We start from the raw sequence: 17,937 nt of genomic DNA on the forward strand, positions 1-17,937 counted from the left end.
ACTTGGCATGACCAAGTTCTCTCCGTTGTGTCTGACAGTGCCTAACCGGATTCTGCACTATCTGATCACTCATGTCATCTCACCTACGGGAGGTAATCATGCTACAATGCTTAACACTGACCTCTTTTTATGTGGGCTATTTTTCACAGGGCGGCGATCTATTGGCCTTACACTCTTAGCCGTATCATGCTTGTTGCTCATAATCTTCAGAATTCTCCACTCCTTTTCCCCATGCTTGTCCAGGCTATTATGGAGTATCGTCAGGTTCCCATGAATGGGGAGGCCAAGACACCACTCAAGAATAATCATAAAATTTCCGCCACACAGCTGAAAAAGTGTGGCCTTCGCCAGGTAGCAGGCGAGTGGGTCTACACCTCCATTGCTCCTACTGCTGATCCTATGGATGAGGACGCTCCAGTTCATGATGATGCTATTACTGCAGACGCTCATGTTCATGATAATGCTATTCCTGCTACTGGGAATGCTCCTGCTACTGCGGATGCTTCTATCCCTCAGGCTCCTCGACGCCGACGTCGCCGTTCTCCCACTCTCGATGATGTGCTGGTTTATTTGGAGGACATGGATACCACCATAGGAAACTGTCTCACCCGCATCGAGCGTCGTCTTGGCATGCTTAACGAGGATGACGACACTGCAGGCCTCTCTCCTCCTGGCTCACCAGAGATCTGACAGTTATTCTCTTTATGCATCGCTATCTTTTTGCTGTTACTTTCCTCTGATGCTGACTTTTAATCATTTTTTTTGGGGTTTCTTTGCTTTATATGGATGGATATTAATCTTTTTGATAACTCTGACATTATATCCATCTTATGCTAATATGCATTTCCTACTTGTTGTGCATTAAATTATTCTGTTGTTTTTTATGTTGCCAAAGGGGGAGAAGATATTGCAAAATTGAGAAAGATATATAAACTAAGGTAAAAAGAGGGAGCATAATTACCAAAGGTAAAAACAAGGTAAACATAGATCTAGAACTCCGCTTTTTACAACTATCCACATATTAAGGGGGAGTCCTAGTATCTTTTTATCAAAATACATATTACGCTAACCCTTCTTCTCAATTTGAGTTTGTCATCATCAAAAAGGGGGAGATTGTGAAACAAATGCGCTTAATATGAAGAATTCAATCATGCAAGAGTTTTGATGATAACAAACAGCATAGAAGCGACGTTAAGGATAATACAAGTCGCAACAATCAAAAGTCCAAGGAAGCAATTCAAACAAGACAACAAGAGCAAATCAGTCAACACACAAGATCATTATTGAAACATGCTCTTGAGAGCTTAGATCTAAATGTAAAGGTAATTGATCAATGATGCATAAATAAGCTCAAAGGGTATTTAACTCTATGCATACATTATCCATGTCATCAATCACTTGAAAGCTTTGATTATTATGAAAAAGACCCTTGACATGTTTTATAACCTCAAAACATTCTGTACAAGTCAAGAAAATATATTAAAAGTGATTAGAGACTAAAAGGAATGATTTACAACTCATAAAACTGCATTATTGATGATCTGTCAAAGAAAGTATTCGAATACTCCATTGGCTGTATTCGAATACTTATGCTGAGAACAAAGTATTTGAATACCTTGAGAAAAGTACTTGAATACCAGTTGAAGTATTCGAATACCTCGCGAATAGTATTCGAATACTTACTGGACAGTAAGCAGTATAACGGCTATAAACGGCTAGTTTTGCGAAAATGAGTGTTCAAAGGATCATGGGGGCCCTCTATAAATAGTGATCACTATTCACATTGATAGTACACCTTTCCTAATCATTATTCTTGCTTTATTTCACATCATTTGCTTACTTTCCATCATCTTGATCATAAATCACCTTTGAGCTTTAATCTTGGGTCACTGATCAATACCTATAAGCTTCAACTTGTATAATATGTACTTCAAGAGTACAAATCCTTTTCTAAATACTCTCATTATGTTCATTTGTGTTGAGGGTAGTGAGACCCTAGTGAAAGAGGTTGCTCATAACCTAAGTAAGTGAGTGGAAGTGTAAAGGTTTCAAGAATCGATATTCTTGAAGGTTGTAGTGGTTTGTCAAGCACACTTGAAGCTTGATAATAAGTGGAAAGTTGAACGGGCAGTTTCAATCTGGATGTAGGTCACGGTGGTGGTGACCGAACCAAGATATATAGTGTTTGCAATCTCTCTAACTCTCTATCTCTTTATATTAGAATTATTTAATTACTTGAGCTTATTTATCTCTTCAATTTACATATCATTTTCTTGTGTTAATTTCCATTCTCTAAGCTTTGCTTATGTCTAATTATATTAACTCAAGAAAATCGATTTCAAGAAAGGAAGTGAGGCATTTTGTGAAAATATTTTTAAAACTCAATTCACCCCCCTCCTCTTGAGTTTGAGGCCACTTGTCCAACAGCTTTAGTTCTGTTGTTCAATCTTTTGGCTTAACCAGAAGTAAAGTCGATTATTTTGTCTTCTATAGGCATAACTCTTCTGGCTAGTGCATTTATCTCTTGGTCTATGTTTATGACATCATTACTACTGGAAGCGATGAAAGTCGGATTGATCAGTTAAAGAAATACTTATTCAATCAGTTGCAGACCAAAGATCTTGGCAGACTTCGATATTTCTTAGGGATCGAAGTGGAGCAGTCTAGGTAAGACATTTCCATTTGTCAAAGGAAGTATGCACTGGATATCCTAGATGAGACTAGTATGTTGGGATATAAACCTATTGATACACCTATGGATCCTAATGTTAAGCTGTTACCTGGACAAGGGGAGCCATTGGCAGACCCTGGTCGTTATCCCCGGCTAGTTGAAAAGTTGAATTATCTTACTGTAACAAGACCAGACATCTCTTTTGCAGTTACTATGGCAAGTCAATTCCTTGACTCTCCTTGTGACTCTCATTGGGATGCAGTTATTAGAAATTTTTGGTATATCAAAAAAAGCACCAGGAAGAGGTTTATTATACACAAATAAAGGGAATGCAAATGTGTCTAGCTATTCAGATGCTGACTGGACAGGTTCTCCTTCAGACAGCGATCCACCTCGGGGTATTGTGTTCTCCTCGGAGAAAACTTGATCTCTTGGAAGAGTAAGAAACAAACTGTGATCGCCAGGTCAAGTGCAGAGGCAGAATATCAGGCAATGAGAAATGCAACATATGAGCTCATCTGGCTAAAACAATTGCTTAAGGAACTACATCTTTGTGAACAGCAGCCTATGAAGCTCATTTGTGACAATCAAGCAGCATTGAATATATCCTCTAACCCAGTCTTTCATGAGAGGATCAAACATATAGAAATTGACTGTCACTTTGTTAGAGAGAAGATTCAGTCAGGAGAGATCGAGACAACATTTGTCAATTTCAGTTATCAACTTGCAGATGTTTTTACCAAGGCACTTAGAGGTCCTCGAATAGATCATGTATGTAACAAGCTGGAGCTTATGATATATACTTACCAGCTTGAAGGGGAGTGTTAGAAATAATATTGTATTAAATAGTATTGTATATTTATTATTCTGTTATTCTAGCAGGTTATTTGGGCTTGACCCATTAGGTCTTTTGACCTTTTTAAATAGAGGACTTTTGTTCAGTTATATATACAATTGAATACAATACATTCATACATTCTAATTGTGTGGATCAATCAAGTGAAAATAAAGTAACTTTAATTAATGTGATTAGATGAAAAGAAAGTAGCTTAATTGAATAAACTTTGTGAAAGGAAAAGTAACTTTAATTGATGTGATTAGGTGAAAATAATAACTTAGTCAGTTTGTGGGGAAAGGTAACTCACATCATATAACGTTAGGACTTGAGCTTAATAAATTCAGTAATTAATTTAGCCTTAGACCCCTGGGAAATTGGTTATTGGGTATATATGTTAGGTTAACCAAAAGCCCTAGCATACCTTGTGTTGGACAAGTGGCTTCAATACTCAAGAAGGGAGGTGAATTGAGTTTTACAAAATCTTTTCGCAAAGTGCCTCCTTTGATATTTTAAAGACAATTTCTTCATTAAAGTGATTTAATAAGGAAAAATTTGAGTGTTAAAGCAAGTGTAGTGATCAACAAAGTAAGCAAATGAATATATAAAGACAATCTAAAATGCAATTTCAATACTTAAATAAAGAGGTTAAGGTTAGAGAAATTGCAAACTAGATGTATCTTGGTTCAGTCACCACTACCGTGACCTATGTCCAAACTTAAGTCGCTCGATCAATTCTTTTCACTAACTATCAAGCTTGAGGGTGCTTGGCAAACCACTACAGCCTTTCAAGACTTCGGGCTCTTGATGCCTTACAATTTTTCACTCCAAATTTTCTTAGGAATTTGGTGACCTCTCAAGTGTATAGGGTTCACCCCCCTAACTATTCAACAAATCAAATGGAGGTGTTTAAGCTATAGCTAAGTACTCTCAAAGTACAAATAATACAAGTTGAAGAACTATGGGTGTTGACACTCTCACAAGAATAAAGCTCAAAGATGATTTATGATCAAGATGATTGAAGGTAAGTAAATGATGTGAAATAAAGCAAGAATTATGATCAAGAAGTGTGTTTCATCAAGGGGAACAGTGGTCACTATTTATAGAGGGCCTCGTGACCTTTTGCACACTCATTTTCACAAAATTAGCCGTTTATAGCCGTTATTTTCGTCTTCTGGTGCAGTAGGAATCGATTCCCAATGAGTGGGAATCGATTCCCAACCTTTCAAATGAGTGGGAATCGATTCTTTATCACAAGGAATCGATTCCCAACCTTTTAGAAAGGTTGAAATGCGTTTAAAAATATTCTAAAACTTTTTCACACATGTTTTTATAAATGCGTAATGCTATAAATCCTTTGTGTAATCAAATGATAATTTAATGAATGCATTTTAACAAAAATACGTTTGAGCTTATTCTTGCAAGAAGTCAGTTACCCTCATAATTAATTCTAAGTCCTAAAGTGTATTACTTGATAATCCTTAGACTTAGATTCTTCTCTTGAAGCTTGAATCTTGAAGGACTTCATGATCGTTGGATGTTTGTTTCTTTTTTATTGTTGCAATTTGAAGCCTTCCTTTCATGCTTTGTTTGTTATCATTAAAATTCTAGACTTTATGTTCTGCATTGGTTCCACAATCTTCCCCTTTTTGATGATGACAAACTCAAATTGAGAAAATGATTAACGTAGCATGAATCTTAATAAAAATGGAATTGAAGCTCCCCCTTTATCTATTGATTTATATAGAGTGTGAAGATATTTATTTTTCAAGTTCATTCTCCCCCTCTTTACCTTAATATATGCCTTCCTCATATAATGGCAGTGTTTCTCAATATCTTCTCCCCCTTTGCAACATCAAAAAGTAGCACATAATCCAGCAAAAAATCTAAGCATAATAGACCATAACATAATAAACCATAATAAGGCACAGTAAGGTCATAGTCCCACAGATGCAAAATATCCAAAGTAAGATACCCAAACTGTAAGCATAGTAAGAGTCTAAAATTATAAAAGATAGATCAGGAACTAAAGGTCATCAGAGCTAGGTGGAGGTAGAGACGGAAGAGGAGGAATGTTAAGGTGGTCCTCAATGCGCTTGAGGCGATACTCTATATTAGTCTGACGGGCCTGAATAGTAGTGATGTCAGTCCCTAATGAATCAAAGCCAGACTGCATGGTGGTCTGCAATGATTTAAGGGAAGTCAAGAGAGAAGCCATGGAATGATCCGCAGAAGAAGAGGCATCAGCTGGGGCAACATCCTGATGAGGATCGTCTGCTGGAATGTCCTGATGAGGGGCAGCTGTTGTAGGAGGATTTGTCTGACGACCCCATACACCATTAACTTTCTTTATCTGCATTTGAGCAAGCTGGTGTTCTCCAAAGGAGTTCAAGTTATCTTTCATGATCTCACCATCGTCATCAATTTGCTGAAATCGCATAAAGCGATAAATAAGAGTGGCATACGGAAGAGGATCGGAAGACTGGGCCTTCATCATCATGGAGCAGAAATAAAGTGGCCAGTTGAAGTCAATGCCAGATCGAATTACCCACATAAGAAAGATATCATATTCATACACCACAGAGTAGTTGGAGGCCCTTGGATACAGAATGTGAGTGACAACGTAGTGAAGAATCCGATTGTCCATAGTGAGGAAATTAACACTGAACTTGGATTTCGTGATATGTACACCGGGTTCCACAATTGATTGAATAAAGGCAGACCAATCAAACTCAGGGAACACTTCAGGGTCTGTACGGCCGCCATAGGTACAACCAATCAGACCAGACCACTCAGTGGGCGGGACAGTAATGGATTTCCCTTTAATTGCAGCTGTCAGAGTGTCATTCTCAAAAGACACAGTACAATAAAATGCTCTAATCATATTCTCCACATACTTCTCTTTTATAATGGACATTTGAAGCAGATGGTTACGGCTCAATAGATCACAGATTTTAAAACCTTCAGCGTCCAGAAACTTGATATCGAGATACTTCGGCTCAATGATCTTTCGCTTTGCATACTTCTTCAGGAAAATGGAGTACTGGCTTGCAGTTGTAAAATATCTTCCATGAAGAGTGGTTCTTTTGCGCTTCGGGTTTGAAGAATCAGCCATGAGATTAACCTCTGAAAAGGCAGCAAAAAATGTACAACACTAGAGATGCAGACAACATAAATAAACAGATTCAGGGTACCAGCAAACAACATGCTTTGACAAATAAGCAATTTTTTTTAAAAAATTCCACCATACTAGGAGAGGATTAACTTATAGTGAATGTAGATGTAAGCAGAGACAGAGGCGGATGCAGATCCTAATCATGTAGCAAATGGCAGATTAATTTATGATGGCAAAGGATGCAAAGCACAGGAGAATGTAAAAGATAAATGATAAACTGATGCAAACAAAAAAAAAATCAGATGACGGAGCAGGCTTAACCAAAAAAAAAATGCAGAGTTAGTACCAAACAGAATGCAGGCAGAAAAATCACATGATTTCGTTTATTTGAAGTGCATGCCAACAAACGAAAGTGTAAACCCTTTACCGTACTAGGAGAGGACAATTCAGGGAAGAACATATGCATTAAGGATATAGGTCTAGGCCAATTTCAATTATGGTAATCACAATGATACAGAGCAGAGAATAGTGAACTTATTGGAAACAAAATAGTGAACGCATGAATGGCAGGATGAAGAACGTAGTAAAAATCAGAGCACTGCCAAAGTTGTGGTCAAACGATGATGTAATAAGTGTAGAGGAATTAAAAAAAAAATGCAAGCTAAAGGGAAATGGCAGAGCATGTAATCCGAAGCCAAGGTGCAAGCATTTGAAACTAAAATGCAAACCAGAAAAGCAAACGATTCCCTAAGCCCTAAAATACAGACCGAAAAATCAGTCATATTCATGAGACTTACCAACGATGGGTTTGCAGAAAGAACAGGCGCACACACAAACAGAGATAATGGTTGGGGGCCACACTGAATTGTGGGTTATAGGGGACGATTTCAAGCACTAAGCCTTAGGCGTTGCACGAATGGGGCAAGAGATAATAGGGCACGGCTTGAATTGAATTTAGGTCTAGGGATTTAACGTTTAGGTTTCTGATTTTAAGTGTTGAAGAGACTTGGTAATCGATTCCCTTGCGATCAGGAATCGATTCCTTAAGTGAGAAATGTTAGGAACTGATTCCCTTGATATCAAGAAATGGATTCCTTAGCTTGGGAATCGATTTCCACGAGGCAGGAATCGATTTCCTATCCTGGCAGAGAGCAAAAATGACCGTGGGATGGATATGTTAAGATGGTTTTGATATAAATAACCTAGTTTTGATCAGTTAAGACATGTAATGAGTAATCAAGCATGGATAAGTGCCTTCTATGATGATTAGGGGAAAGCATTGTACTACATATATGGAAATATTAGTGAGATCAAAAAGAGATATGTGCTTTTCACAAATATGATGGATCAAGTATACCAATTTCTCTTCTTAATATATAAAATACTTTCCTTGGGAGTGGTTTGGTGAAGATGTCAGCCAATTGCTTCGAAGATTCCACAAATTCCAAGATGCATTCACCGCTTTGCACATTTTCCCTTATGAAATGATGCCTAATGTCAATGTGTTTAGTTCTTGAGTGCATGATGGGATTCTTTGTGAGGTTTATGGCACTAGTGTTATCACACCTTATGGGGATGTGATCAAGTTCAACCCCAAAGTCCTTGAGTTGTTGTTTCATCCAAATGATTTGAGCACAACAACTTCCGACCGCCACATATTCGGCTACGGTCGTGGACAAAGCCACACTATTTTGTTTCTTGCTATGCCAAGATACTAAAGAGCAACCAAGAAAGTGGCAAGTGCCACTAGTGCTCTTCCTATCCAACTTGTATACCGCAAAATCAAAATTGGAATAGCCTATTAACTCACATGATGCACCCTTGGGGTTCCATAATCCCATTTGTGAAGTGCCTACAAGATATCTCATAATTCTTTTTACGGCACTTAAGTGTGATTCTTTAGGATTAGCTTGAAATCTAGCACACATGCACACACTAAACATAATATCGGGCCTACTTGCGGTTAAGTAAAGGAGTGAGCCGATCATACCTCGATATTTAGTAATTTCTATGGATTTACCTCCTTCATCCTTGTTTAAGGAGCAAGATGTACCCATGGGAGTATCAATAGCCTTGGAGTTGTCCATTCCAAATTTTTTAAGTAACTCTTTTCAGTATTTAGCTTGATTGATGAATATCCCATCCCTTTGTTGCTTTATTTGGAGACTAAGGAAGAAGTTGAGCTCTCCCATCATAGACATCTCAAATTCTCTTTGCATAAGATTGGCAAATTCTTTACAAAGATGAACATTAGTGGCACCAAATATAATGTCATCAACATAGATTTGTGCAAATAATAGATGATCATTTTTCTTCTTTATAAAGAGAGTTGTGTCCACTTTTCCTCTTGAAAAACTTTTTTCTAAAAGAAATTTGCTTGGTCTTTCATATCAAGCTCTTGGAGCTTGTTTCCAACCATATAAAGCCTTTTTGAGTTTAAAAACATCGTTAGGTAAATCATGATCTTCAAAACCGGGAGGTTGATCAACATACACTTCTTCTTGAATGTATCCATTTAGAAATGCACTTTTAACATCCATTTGAAAAAGTTTAAAATCCATTATACATGCAAATGCAAGTAATAATCTAATAGCTTCTAATCTAGCAACGGGAGCATAAGTTTCATCATAATCAATACCTTCCTCTTGATTATAACTTTTAGCAACAAGTCTAGCTTTATTTCTAGTAATTATGCCATTTTTATCAAGCTTATTCCTAAAGACCCATTTGGTTCCAATTATTGGATAATCATTTGGTTTTGGCACAAGTTCCCAAACTTGATTTCTTTCAAATTGATTTAGTTCTTCTTGCATTGCCAAGAACCAATGTTCATCAATAATTGCTTCATTTATGGTCTTAGGCTCAATTTGAGAAACAAATGTTAAGTGATTACAAATATTGCTAATTGAGTTTCTAGTAGTTACCCCTTTGGATATATCACCAATTACCACATTAATGGGATGTCATCTAGCTACTCTCCAATCTTGTGGTAGATTGTTTCCATCATTGATTTGTTGACTTGGTGTTTCTTCATTATTTGCTTCCTTTTTATTTTGCCTTTCATCTTCCTCTTTGCCATCCAAGTTTATGTTTTCCATGCTTTCTATAAGATCATCATCACAAGGTTCTTTTCTAGGCAAGGCATTGTTAGTCTCATTGAATACAACATGAATAGACTCTTCAATGACCATTGTTCTCTTATTATAGACTCTATAAGCTCTACTTGTAAGTGAATACCCTAGAAATATGCCTTCATCGACTTTAGAGTCAAATTTGTCAAGGTTTTCTTTTCCATTGTTTAAAACAAAACATTTTCAACCAAATACATGAAAATACGAAATATTGGGTTTTCTTCCTTTGTAAAGTTCATAGGGGATTTTCTTCAAAATAGGTCTAATTAAAGCACGGTTCATAACATAACAAGTGGTGCCAACGACTTCCGCCCAAAAATATTTTGGAAGATCATTTTCATTTAACATGTTTCTAGCAAGTTCTTCCAATACACGATTTTTCCTTTCTCCAATTCCATTTTGTTGTGGAGTCCTAGGAGCGGAAAAATTATGTTCAATACCATTTTTTTTCACAAAAGATTTCAAAATCTTGATTTTCAAATTCTCCACCATGATCAGTTCTAATTGAAACAATATTTGAAGATTGTTCATTTTGAATAAACTTGGCTAGTCTCTTGAATGATTTAAAAGCATCGCTAATAGGCTTGACTTGATGTACGCCAGACCATGGACTTATGTTCCAATAGGTTTAGCTCAGTTGACAACACAGGTTGACTTATGAGCATCGTGTAGACTAAATTTTAGGTCTGACATGATCCAATAGGTTTAGCTCAGTTGACAACACAGGTTGAGTCGGTGGGGAGAGAACTTATGTTCGATTTCCACCAAATACACATTTTTAGAGGGGCGAAGAGCTTTAACTATGACTAAACTCCTACTCGGGATTAGTCACACAGCCAGCTCAGAGTTGAAGCAGTGGCAGACACACACAGTTGCCGCTGTCTGCACTTGCAGACACAAGTTTGAGATTTTTTTTGTTAAAGGGTGGGTGATTTAGGTCAAAAAAGAAAAAAGATTTAGGAAGATTGAAAAGAAAAAATAAACATAGGCCCAACCATGGTAGTTAAAATCGGGATCTTACATAAAATCGGAAGGAAGATAAAAAATCATAAAACGTAAAATCTTAACATAAAAAAAATCGTAAAAAATCATAAAATCGTAAAAGTGCTTGAAATTTTGATGAAATCGTTTTGATTAAAAAAAATCGTAAAATCATAAAATCACATATTTAAATCGGAATGTTAACTAACATGAACCTAACCGAACCAACCCTTATAATTCTTTTATTTTCTTGTTTATATATTTTTTAATACATTTAAATTTTTCTTTAAAAAAAAATCTTTGGGGGCGCTGCCCCCGAACCCCCACTCTAAATGGGCAGACATAAATTTTTTTCCTAGGTCCGCCACTAAGTTGAAGCTTGCAGAGATACCTGGGGGACGACTTGCCTCAAAAAGATAATTATAATCAGTATACAAAAAAAAACAAATAAATAAGAAGGTCTTGCATAGGTCTTTTAGTTTATCTAACTCTATCTAGTCTTCTATATCTATTAAGAATTAGAAAAAATAAATAAAATTATTGAAATACATTTTTATTTATTTTATTAAAATAAATGATACAATAGACTTATAGGCTAAACCCTATGAAAATAAGCTTATGACTTATTTTCTAAAGAGGCTTTTTAAAATGTTCAAGCTTATTCTATTTTACGAAATGCTTTAGGCTAGGCTTGACTTGATGTACGCCAGACCATGGACTCCCTAATAGGCTTAGTTAAGTCTCTGAAAAGAGACTATGAATTAAATTATTTTGAATTAAATGAGATCCAAACCCCCTTATTATCTTTTATTTATTTATTTATCATGTAATCTTCATTTTAGTTTTATGAAAGAAAATATTTTATATTCCCAGAAAACTCACATTGAGAATCCTAGTTACCCACATTTGGTAGGATTTTTAAAAAATTTCTGGAAAAATGAGGTTCTCAGGAATTAAAATTGTGAAGGAGAATCCCAATAAATAATACCACCAGGTAGGTGATATTCTTGGATTCCCACCCAGTAAAATTTTTTTACATAACTTATAGGACATAAATAACTATGCTCTAACATTTTCATAACTAAAATACCCTCTATTGTTAGCCCTAGCCATGATAGAATGCTTCACAAAATCGATATTTCCTTGGTAGATGTTTGCTTCACGCCGCTTTGGTTCCTCTGCTTCCCACCGCTTCTCGTCGACGTTCACTTCACTCTGGCGGGTTCTCTTCCTCGGTAGACATGAGTTCCTCTGCTTCACATAGCTTTAACAAGTGGCACCGTAATTGTTGTGTGTGTGAGAGAGAGAGAGATTTTTACTTATTAAAGAGGGGAAATGAATAGTGAAATTAAAAGATTGGAAGGTGGGTTCTCTCACACTCATAAATGTTAGTTTTGTAAAATTTTCAGTAATAATTAACAATCAACCAAATATAAAATCAGCAAAATTGATCCATAAATTTATGAAAGCTTGCGCTTCTAAAGGCTGTTTCGATTATCAATTTTTTCTCCAAAAAGCTGTTTTTTTTTTCTTTCCAAAATGAAAGTGCTTCATGTGTGTGTTTGGATAAGTCACGAAAAAAAAGCCCGTTACATAGTCAAAAGTGGTACTTGGGCTATCTCCTCTCCTAGGTCCATTGGTGTTGGGCTTTTGGGTTCGATGAAGTGAAGCATGGCCCGCGAGATCTGTCTATTTATTTAACAATTTCTCTTCTGAACCTTAAATCATTTACTTGACTCATTTCACTTCTGAACCGCAGAAGAAATTTTTTGAATACTAGAGAAATAGAATTGATAGGAAAATGGTAAGAAAGTGAGATAAAGTGAGATAGATAGGAAAATGTTAAAAAAAGTAGTTTGGTGGGAAAAAACTTTACTGAGAAAATTAGGTAACTTTTAGGAAATGTATGTTTGGTTGGAGGTAATATATAGTGAAAAATTTGAGTGAACATTGAGATTACCCAGCTTTTTAACAAAAACTCACCTCCCAAAACGCTTTCTCAATAGTAAATAAACCTATCATTCCGTTCCAAAATCTAAAAACCCATGCAAATTGGATGGATAGCTTTCTCACTAAATCACCCTAAACCAAACATCTCATTTCAAAAATCCTTCTTACATTTGCATAGGTTTCTTTTAAAAAGCGGCAGCCAAACACCTCCTTAAATCATTTTAATCAACGAAAACCAAGGTTTTTAGCCTTACTAAGAATACGAGGCTTCTTTCAGGGGGCATATGATCAAAACGCAGATAAAATTAAGGAAACCTAATCATGTACTTCATTAGCAACTTCAAAATGTAATTCAATTTTACTCGATTTTGTTCATCAAATAATAGATCTGTCTTTTTTTTTTCTCTTTTTTTTTTTTTTTTGATACATAGATGTGTCTTTATTAAGAAAAACAAATAAGATGGAACAAAGACTTTGTGTCCTTAGATATTATTAATATAAATCTTTTTAAGTTTAGCTTGCTGAATGTAGCAAATGGTGAATTTGGCTTCCTTAATTAAGATTATTCTTTAAGCTATAAAAATATTACATTGATTAAATATGAAGAATTTCGAGACTTGCAAATATTTATAAATTTATTTCTCTTTAAATATTTTACAGTGAGGCCAGCAATAAAAAAGAAAAAAATTATAACTACGCCCTTGCAATGCATGTCTAATGTCTTGCAATTATTATTTATGACAAAATAAACAAATTTTTTGGATCAATTAAGAACACGCTTCACACAAAAAACACTTCAGTTCTGTTAATACATCTACAAAACAAACGTTATCAATCATAATCCAAGTCATGATATACACTGAAATAGGATATATTTAATATAACATTGGTGGGGTTATGAAAAAATAAAAGAGGAAGTTGAAATATGATGTATTCTTTTTTTTGGATATTATCAACTCTATTCATTTCTCTTGATTCCCCCCTCTATCACTCTTACCAAGCAAACTCTAAACATGCTTAACATTTGTTAAAAGCACTATTGTATTATTAGCCGAAAGAATATTATTTCCTTTCTGTCAGTCATCTAACAAAGTACAGATCCCAGACAAGAAGGTTTGATAAGTGCATTGGCAAAGCTAATTCTCACATTACTAGGCACCAAATTGTGCTAATTTAATGCCAATATGATAAGAAACATATTTTATCACATGAGTTTTCCATTAACAAGTTGAGTTGAGGATGAGCTAATCTTAAAACCACTCCTTATTAAACCCTGACTAATGAGGGTAAGGTAAGAACAATCCTTGTATACAGTCTTATCCTTATATATTTTCAAAGAGGTTGTTTCTCGTATTTAAACCATGACGTTTTAATCACCTCTTTGAGGATGAACTAGTCTTAAGTAACAAAATATAATCTATAAAAACTTACAACTAAGGAATTAGCTGAGCTCATCCAATTAAGCCACTGCAACAACATGAGCCTTGTAACTTTGACTTTCTTGCCTCCTATGAACTGAGGTTTTGACATTAAGGCCAGGTGCACCAAAACAGAAATAATTGCCCCTCAATTTCTTACTAACAGAATTTCTCTTTGCCAATTTTGGTGATCCATCATCATCAGGTAGTTGATTTGTGCAAGATGGTCCAGCAATTTCATTGTCAATGTAAACACCCTTTTGCTTATCTATTGATCTAGGTGAAGAAATTGATGACTTTGAAAAGGAACTAGACCTGGATCTGCCTGAAACCTTTACTTGTGGCACAGATTGCATAACTCCATGGACTAGTCCTGAAGCAAATCTCTTCTTGGCATTTGGACTTGATTGGTGACTCCTAACTGAAAGAGTTCTTTTGTTGTTAGGAAGTGAACATGGCCTAGAAAATCTTTGTCTAAGTGGGGTTGGAGTTTCATCACAGTTGTTATTATTCCATTTCCTTGATGAGTCCACTGAACCCTCATCTATAGATTTCTTGAATCCTTCAATTTTCTTGTCCTTCACCCTAGGCCACTGAAGCACTCTTTTCAACCTTGCTGCTGCATAGTTCACAGAACTTGGCCTTTTGCTTGTGGTTGACATATGGTTGTCAGTGGTTGAGTCATATGGAATATGTTCTGATGAAGATGAACTCATTCCTGCACTTACATGATCAGCACTAGCATCTGATACATTCTCAATGCCTGTGTACAAAAATATTTCAGTGTCTGAGATTCTAAATGATGCCCCAGGACTGCTTCCAATGCTTTGCATTCTCAAGTGTGAAGCTATGGCTTTTCTTGAATTATAACCTTGACAACCAAACATTCCTCCAGCTGAGATCAACTTTTTAATTAGTATATCTGATGATGCTGAGTTGGGTTGTTGCCTAAGGTAATCAAGTGGGGTCATGCCATGAGCATCACAGATATTCACATTTATTAATGGAGCAGTCATTAGGAGTTGCACAAGATCAGTGTGAATGTTTCCTATGATGGCCATGTGAAGAGCAGTTCTTCCATCATTGTTCTTGACATTGATAATATCTTCTACATGAAAGTTCTTCCCACTTAGTAACTTCCTCAAAAGCTCAACTTGTCTGTCCAATCTTCTGAATGCAGGAGTCTGAAAACCAGACACAGCCTTATGGAGAAAAGTTTCTCCAGCATTGTTTCTCAGAGAGATCAGTGTGGGAAATGAAGAGACTAGAGCTTCAGCTGCAGCTAATTGGCCTCTGGAAGCAGCCACATGCAAAGCAGTGTTACCCTTGTGGTCTGTGGAGTTGATCATGTCAAAAGATGATGCAAGATATTTAACCACCTGCATGAGGGCCAAGAATATTTCAGATATAATGTCAAACAACCAGAACAAATAACATGAATAAAGCAATGAAACAACATATGTAACCATAATGTGGGATGCTCAATAACAATAAGGATCCTACTTAAGATTAGATTTATTCTATTGCTATTTGATATTCCATACCAAATATTCTATGAGGTGCTTTTTTCATTGCATGTATCCAAATCATCTATGTTCAATCAACACCAAATAAAACATTATATGTAAAAAACTTGTAAAATGCCCCTACAACTAATTATAAAACATTATCCAGTTCCTTTATGTAAGCTATGGAGCAGTGGTAAGGTTGCTCCTTGTGACCGAAAGATCATGGGTTCGAGTCTAGAAAATAGTCGCTTTGCAAAATCGCAAGGGTAAGGCTGTGTACAATCGACCCTCACCCTTACTTTTGCAAATAGGGGAGTCTTGTATACCGTGATTTTCCCTTTTATCCCTATCCTTTTTATAAACTTATAAAAAGTTTAAATATGCATATTCCAAAGGTGAAGAATAGTAGTGGCACCAAACATTTGGACCATAAAAATGAAACATAAAAAGAGAAACAAAATGAACAGACGATTACCTCAACCTGCCCTCTGCCTGCAGCTGAATGTAAGATAGTTGAGCCCTGAGCATCTCTATAAGCCAAAATATCGGAGCAATTAGCAAGAAGCTCCTCCAAAATCTTAAGATTACCTCCTCTAGCAGCAGCATGAACAGCCCTATTGGTCATCTCCCACTTATAAACAGAAGGAATGTCCCCAATATGCTCTTCCATAATCCCACCTTTGCCTGTGAGAAACCTTGGAGAAACAGCAAAATCAAATAGCAGCCTAAAAACCTCACAATTCTTGCTCCTTGCAGCAGCATAAAGTATATCAGTAACACCATACTCTCCTTCACCAAAAACTAGAAGAGGGTTTCTCTCAAGAAGTACTTGAACAAAACCCAGGTCCCCAGCTGAGGCTGCAGTATACATTAGCCATCCACCATAGCCTGCACGGATAAGAGAGTTCTTCCCTCTCTTGGATTCACATTCTACAAGAAGCTTCTGTGCCACCTGAGCACGAAACTTTGCAACATCATTAAACTGTTCTTCATCATCCCACACAACTTCAAGGCGCCGGATTCGGCGTAGGGAAGTTAGCTTGAAAAGGTGGTTGCTGTCAAGTCTAAGCAGTTCACGAACCAAGTCAAAGTGGCCATTAGCAGCAGCCCAATCTATAGGTGATGCAAACCACCATTGGTCCCCAGTGCTCTCCCAACGAAGAGGAAAATTTGTAGGAGGCATTGAGAAAATTGAAACACTAAAGACTAGTGATTTGAAAGACTTAAACAACTTTAACAAAAAAAACAGATAATAACACTAAGAAGAACAAACCAAATCAACACAATCTCACACTGAAACTAATGATTGCAAAGGTGAAAAGGAAGAACTAATACAGCACAAGAGTATAGTAACTCTCCAAAAGAAGAAGCTGGACCTATGTGAGGAATATAGAAAGCTGATACAGCAGAAGAAAGTTAAATGGAAATTGTAATGACCATGGACAACCGAGAAAGGGAGTATAAGGGAACCAAAATATTCACATGCAAGAAATGTAAAAAAGCATACACATGAAGACAACACAAGAGACTAAAAGTAAATTAAGGGATTGAAGTATCTGCAAAGTCCTATTGTAGAACACCAACTAATTAAATATGATAAGGATCACAGGAGCACAATAAAGAAAAAGAAGGGTGTGGTGTCCTTGAGGTTGGTTATGTGGGTTGGTGTAATCATAATTTATAATATCAAGGAAATAGTATGAGAAAGGAAACAGCCATAATTGCTCTCACAAAGCTAACCAGAAAAGGTAATAGGCACTTCAAAGAAAAGCTAATAGTCGAAGAATATAGTTATAAAGTGATCACAAGACCATTTGCAGAAGATAACACGAGAAAGGGATATCCCAGAAATTTCTTTATTTTTTTTTTTTCAACTTGGAATATCAAAGGTAAACTCTAAGATGCCAATAAAAGTCCCTTAGATGATTAATTGTTTTTCACAGTATAATGGAAAAGGGTTGGCATCGATGATGGTAGAAGTAGGAAGTTGAACCAATGCAAAAAGAGATTTTACTGTTCATAAAGATGTTGAAGTAATTATTCAGACCAAACTGAAGCAAAGTGCTTTTGCTTTGTTCTTGCAGAGACAGAGCTCATGGTACCATTAAAAATGTTGTTGTGCTACTTGTAATAAAATAAATTATCATATAGTCTTTGGACAATCAATTATATTCTATGAAAAAATGGTTAAAGGGATAGTTTAGTTCTACAATCCAAATCTTATCCCAAGACAAATATTCAACCAAAATAATAATGGGCTTACACATTCCATTGGAATATTTTGGGAAAAGTTTATTGTAATTGACTTTTTTTCTTTTCTTTTTTTGA

The 17,937-nt window shown here is 36.1% G+C and overlaps 1 protein-coding gene across 2 annotated transcripts; it reads right to left on the minus strand.

Annotated features, from left to right (window-relative positions):
• Positions 1–13,907: 13,907 nt before the first annotated feature.
• On the minus strand, positions 13,908–17,432 carry LOC133291247 (uncharacterized). 2 transcript variants are annotated; one of them, XM_061489471.1, is made up of 3 exons: positions 16,357–17,432; positions 16,085–16,293; positions 13,908–15,480 (listed from the first exon to the last, which is right to left on the minus strand). In XM_061489471.1, the coding sequence occupies exons 1-3, from the start codon at positions 16,790–16,792 to the stop codon at positions 14,143–14,145; spliced, it is 1,983 nt and encodes a 660-aa protein (XP_061345455.1). In that variant the 5' UTR covers positions 16,793–17,432; the 3' UTR covers positions 13,908–14,142. The 2 variants fall into 2 exon arrangements, with proteins under 2 accessions (XP_061345455.1, XP_061345454.1); XM_061489470.1 differs by having other exon boundaries at positions 16,085–17,432.
• Between the last annotated feature and the right edge of the window lie 505 nt (positions 17,433–17,937).

This window comes from Gastrolobium bilobum, unplaced genomic scaffold (genome assembly GCF_033153095.1).
Source record: "Gastrolobium bilobum isolate Gb01-03AN ecotype WA unplaced genomic scaffold, APGP_CSIRO_Gbil_v1 utg2644, whole genome shotgun sequence".
Taxonomy (NCBI): Eukaryota; Viridiplantae; Streptophyta; class Magnoliopsida; order Fabales; family Fabaceae; genus Gastrolobium; species Gastrolobium bilobum.

What these genes read in the sequence shown, in the direction of transcription:
- LOC133291247 (XM_061489470.1), bottom strand. Translation starts at nt 16,792, where the DNA reads ATGCCTCCTACAAATTTTCCTCTTCGTTGGGAGAGCACTGGGGACCAA. An exon ending in CAGGCAGAGGGCAGGTTGAG is followed by an intron (nt 15,481 to 16,084) that starts GTAATCGTCTGT and finishes GCCCTCATGCAG; the next exon opens with GTGGTTAAATATCTTGCATC.